Source organism: Micromesistius poutassou, assembly GCF_964030765.1.
Source record: "Micromesistius poutassou genome assembly, contig: SCAFFOLD_6385, whole genome shotgun sequence".
Lineage (NCBI taxonomy): Eukaryota > Metazoa > Chordata > Actinopteri > Gadiformes > Gadidae > Micromesistius > Micromesistius poutassou.
This window is the reverse complement of record NW_028180168.1, coordinates 4,401-9,547: the sequence shown is the minus strand read 5'-3', so window position 1 is coordinate 9,547 and position 5,147 is coordinate 4,401. Positions and strand designations below refer to the sequence as shown.

Below are 5,147 nucleotides of genomic sequence, written 5' to 3'. Positions count from 1 at the left end.
TCATGACATCACAGGTGGGGCGTGTCCACCTGTGATGTGTGCTGGATAGATCAGCCTATCACCGCCGGACCCCAGTGGACCGGAGCGGACGCCGCTCATCTGTCCGTCACACGTCTAGCTGGACACGCCCACCTGTGATGTCATAAGGGGAAGACTTCCAAAACGGCGTGTAACGGCCAATCACACACTCACACCTGGAGGCGCGTCCTGGACGACCTTTGAAGGGTGCAGGTCCTGTCCTGGTCCCTCTAGTCCCTGGTCTCTCTGTCCTCTGGTCTCTCTGGTCTGGTGATTCCTTCCTACAGGAGGTAGTCCCTGGTCTCTCTGTCCTCTGTCCCTCTGGTCTCTCTGGTCTCTGGTCTCTCTGTCCTCTGATCTCTCTGTCCTCTGGTCTCTCTGTCCTCTGGTCTCTCTGGTCTCTCTGTCCTCTGGTCTCTCTGTCCTCTGGTCTCTGGTCTCTGGTCTCTCTGGTCTCTCTGTCCTCTGGTCTCTCTGGGTCTCTCTGTCCTCTGGTCTCTCTGTCCTCTGGTCTCTCTGTCCTCTGGTCTCTCTGTCCTCTGATCTCTGGTCTCTCTGGTCTCCTGTCCTCTGGTCTCTCTGTTCTCTGGTCTCTCTGTCCTCTGGTCTCTCTGGTCTCTCTGTCCTCTGGTCTCTCTGTCCTCTGGTCTCTCTGTTCTCTGGTCTCTCTGGTCTCTCTGGTCTCTCTGTCCTCTGGTCTCTCTGGTCTCTCTGGTCTCTGGTCTCTCTGGTCTCTGGTCTCTCTGGTCTCTCTGTCCTCTGGTCTCTCTGTCCTCTGGTCTCTCTGGTCTCTGGTCTCTGGTCTCTCTGTCCTCTGGTCTCTCTGGTCTCTCTGTCCTCTGGTCTCTCTGTCCTCTGGTCTCTCTGTCCTCTGGTCTCTCTGGTCTCTCTGGTCTCTGGTCTCTCTGGTCTCTCTGTCCTCTGGTCTCTCTGGTCTCTCTGTCCTCTGGTCTCTCTGGTCTCTCTGTCCTCTGGTCTCTCTGTCCTCTGGTCTCTCTGTCCTCTGGTCTCTCTGTCCCCTGGTCTCTCTGGTCTCTCTCAGCTCATCTCCTCATGTGATGATTGGTTCTGCTCTGGATTTACCTGACGGACACCTCTGGATCTGTCTCTCTCACGGTCACTCATGCTGTGTGTGTGTGTCTGTGTGTGTGTCTGTGTGTTTGTGTCTTTGTGTGTCTGTCTCTCTCTCTTTCTGTGTGTGTATCACTGTCTCTCTGTCTCTCTCGTGTGTGTGTGTGTGTGTGTGTGTGTGTGTGTGTGTGTGTGTGTGTGTGTGTGTGTGTGTGTGTGTGTGTGTGTGTGTGTGTGTGTGTGTGTGTGTGTGTGTGTGTGTGTGTGTGTGTGTGTGTAGGCCCGCCCCCCCCCCCAGCCATGCAGACCACCCCCCAGCTTCCTCTCGTGGGCTTCGTGGCCCGGGTGCAGGAGACCAGTAAGTCCCGCCCCCCCACCTCCTAGACTCCGCCCCCTGGGCTTAAGGACCGCCCCTCACCCTGTGCTCGCACGCTGTGATGAACGCATGAACGGATGAACGCATGCTGCATGCTCTCTACCCTTTGGACTGGGTCAAGCTCTCTGTCTGTCTGTCTCTCTCTCTCTCTGTCTCTGTCTCTCTCTCTGTCTCTCTCTCTCTCTCTCTCTCTGTCTCTCTCTCTCTCTCTCTCTCTCTCTGTCTCTGTCTCTGTCTCTCTCTCTCTCTCTCGGGTCCACCGTCATCGTTCTCTCTCTCATCCGCCTTCTCAGTCCGTCATGATGATGGTAACCACGGTAACCCACAGCATGAGTGGTTCCCGGAGGTCGACCTCCCAGAATGCACTTTGGTTATTGTTTGTTGTTGATAAAGTTTTATCGTCGGGGGGGGGGGGGCGTCGCTCTCTGGGTGAGTTGTGAGTGACGGATGCCCCCGTCGGTCCCGCCCCCTTTCGGCCTCCCCTCTCCTGATTGGCTGTTCTGTCTCCGCCCAGTCTCGGACGTGCCGCCGCCGCCCCCCCCCGCCGAGGAGCCGGTGTTTGAGGAGCCGGCCCCGCCCCCCCCCCTGCAGGAGGAGTACGAGGAGGAGGAGCTGGACGGGGAGGAGGAGGAGGAGGAGGAAGAGGAGGAGTCGGCCGTGGTGGAGTACAGCGACCCCTACGCCGAGGAGGACCCCCCCTGGGCCCCCCGCACCTACCTGGAGAAAGGTGAGCCCCCCCCTCGTTAGGCCCCGCCCCTCGTTAGGAGGACCCCCCCTGGGCCCCCCGCACCTACCTGGAGAAAGGTGAGCCCCCCCCTCGTTAGGAGGACCCCCCCTGGGCCCCCCGCACCTACCTGGAGAAAGGTGAGCCCCCCCCTCGTTAGGAGGACCCCCCCTGGGCCCCCCGCACCTACCTGGAGAAAGGTGAGCCCCCCCCTCGTTAGGAGGACCCCCCCTGGGCCCCCCGCACCTACCTGGAGAAAGGTGAGCCCCCCCCTCGTTAGGCCCCGCCCCTCGTTAGGAGGACCCCCCCCACCTACCTGGAGAAAGGTGAGCCCCCCCCTCGTTAGGCCCCGCCCCTCGTTAGGAGGACCCCCCCCCCACCTACCTGGAGAAAGGTGAGCCCCCCCCCTCCCTCGTTAGGCCCCGCCCCTCGTTAGGAGGACCCCCCCTGGGCCCCCCGCACCTACCTGGAGAAAGGTGAGCCCCCCCCTCGTTAGGCCCCGCCCCTCGTTAGGAGGACCCCCCCCCACCTACCTGGAGAAAGGTGAGCCCCCCGCCCCTCGTTAGGACCACCCCCTCCCGGGCCCCCCGCACCTACCTGGAGAAAGGTGAGCCCCCCCCCCTCGTTAGGAGGACCCCCCCGCACCTACCTGGAGAAAGGTGAGTCCTCGTTAGGTGGCACCTCGTTAGAACACACCTCGTTAGACCGCTGCTAGTTAAGATGTTCCTCGTTAGGCTGCACCTCGTTAGACATCGGTTAAACCTAACCCTAACCACCACTAGGGGGAGGGTTAGGGTTAGTTAACCCTAACCCTCCCCCTAGTGGTGGCGATCTACGACTACGTGCTCCTGCATAATAATATATATATATATAATATAATGATATATAATAATAATATGTATATTAACCCCCCAGTGGTGGCGATCTACGACTACGCGCGGGACAAGGAGGACGAGCTGTCCTTCATGGAGGGGGCCATCATCTACGTGATCAAGAAGAACGACGACGGCTGGTACGAGGGCACCATGGGGGGAGCCACCGGCCTGTTCCCCGGCAACTACGTGGAGAGCATCATGCACTACGCCGACTAGAGGCCCCGCCCCCCGCCCCCCAGGCCCCGCCCACTAGAGCCCCGGGGGGGGGGGGAAGAGTCAGGGACTTTGGTCACTCTGCTGGGAGCACTGGGAGTCGGACTGGGAAGGAACTGGAGAGGAGCGCGGACTGGGGGGGAGGGGGAAGACTTTTCCATTTTTTTTCTTTTTTTTTTTTTTGTCGGGAGTTCTAAACGACAAACTGTCGCGTTGCCACGGCGGCCGTTCAGTTTCTCTGCGCTCCACTCCCCATATTTACTCTAACCTGTAATACGATATTCTTTACTCATTATTCAGCATTTGGGAGATTTAGTTTTTACGCGGTTGCGACGTCTCATTCCGATCTTTGTTTCCGATCTTTCTTCACGGTATTTATTTGGACTCAGGGTGGGGGGGGGTTGGGGGTTTGAATCCGGGGTTTGTCGTTTTGTCGTTGCTGTTTTTATCGTGTTCTCCACGCAGCCAGCCCTGGGAGGGGCGGGGCTTGCGTTTGTCGTCGCCAACCGACGAAGAAGAAAATCCCGAACTTTCTAGAATTCGGTAATCGGAAAGAGTTGGGGAACGTGGAACGGAAGGTTCCAAGGTGCCAAAGCCCTCGAAGCTACAGAGTATAAGCACAGACCAAGTCCTAACGCTAGGTTAAAGTAGACACATGAATCTATATATATGAAAGATATATAAATGTATACGATATCAAAGTCCCTCGTAGTTAGAAAAACAGAAGTATTTTTTTACAGGTTGATTTGGAACGGGTTATCATAACTCACTAGTAGCCTAGTGACTGACAGGGGGGCGGGACTTCACTAGGCTCCGCCCCCTGCTGCGTTTTAGGGCGGGACCACCCACCCCTCGAGGGTGCCATCCCATAATTCAGCCCGGCAGCCACAAAGCCGCTTCCCCCCCCCCCCCCCCCCCCTTCGTGCAAAAACAATAAAATAAGCTTCCGACTTTCGTAGCTCGTAAACGTGAAAGTTTGTCGGGAGTTTTCAGACGGCCGGCGACAACCGAAGCCTCGTTTCCATGGTGATATTAATTGTGTAAACTGAGATGTATTTTTGAAGGGCTTTAACGACTATTACGGGCCTGGTTTGTATTTGACTTCTTTTATCGGGTTTCATTCCGTTGCCGGGTGACAGACGCATGTTTCGATATGAATAAAGCCGATGTTTCTTTAGCGCTCCCGGCCGGCGGTCTTAATGTCTTAATATTTCCGATGAGTGGTTGTTTTTGTTTTGGGTCCTCGGGGACCCGTGCCATAACCAAGTGCTTGTTCTGTCTGACGCTTGTCTCTTCATCGCAATAAAGATCAGCCCCGTCGCGGGAACCGTTTGCATCGGAAAGACAAACTCTTTGCGTCGTTTATTCTCCTTCCTGTCTTTACTTTTGGGGGCGGGGCTTAAAGAACACATTTTTGTAGGGAGGTAAAAAAAAAAAAAGTCCAAGTATCTTGAGATGAAGTGATGATTAATGTTGATGTAGGACGTCCTCACCAACGGAGGACATGAACTTACGCCCGCTAGCTACGCTAACTAGCTGCTTACCACAGCGGCAGCCGGGCGGCTATCCAGAGCTGTCCTCCAGCTCTTTCTTGCTGATGATCTCTTCTCTCTCTCAGTTGTGTCATTAGGATGCGTAGCTGAACGATGTTCAGTCCTCCTGTAGACGCACCCCAGGAGACAACGAAACGATGAAATGTGACGGGTCTATGGGTACAGACAGACAGACAGACAGACGTCTTTACTGTGTCTATTGGTACAGACAGACAGACGTCTTTACTGTGTCTATTGGTACAGACAGACAGACGTCTTTACTGTGTCTATGGGTACAGACAGACAGACGTCTTTACTGTGTTTATTGGTACAGACAG

General features: G+C 56.0%; 1 protein-coding gene across 1 annotated transcript; it reads left to right on the top strand.

The window, feature by feature from the left end:
* The first annotated feature begins 1,333 nt into the window (after positions 1 to 1,333).
* On the top strand, positions 1,334 to 4,615 carry LOC311371060 (abl interactor 1-like). The gene is made up of 3 exons (XM_084489294.1): positions 1,334 to 1,447; positions 1,980 to 2,192; positions 3,105 to 4,615. The coding sequence occupies exons 1-3, from the start codon at positions 1,390 to 1,392 to the stop codon at positions 3,278 to 3,280; spliced, it is 447 nt and encodes a 148-aa protein (XP_084345420.1). The 5' UTR covers positions 1,334 to 1,389; the 3' UTR covers positions 3,281 to 4,615.
* Positions 4,616 to 5,147: the final 532 nt, after the last annotated feature.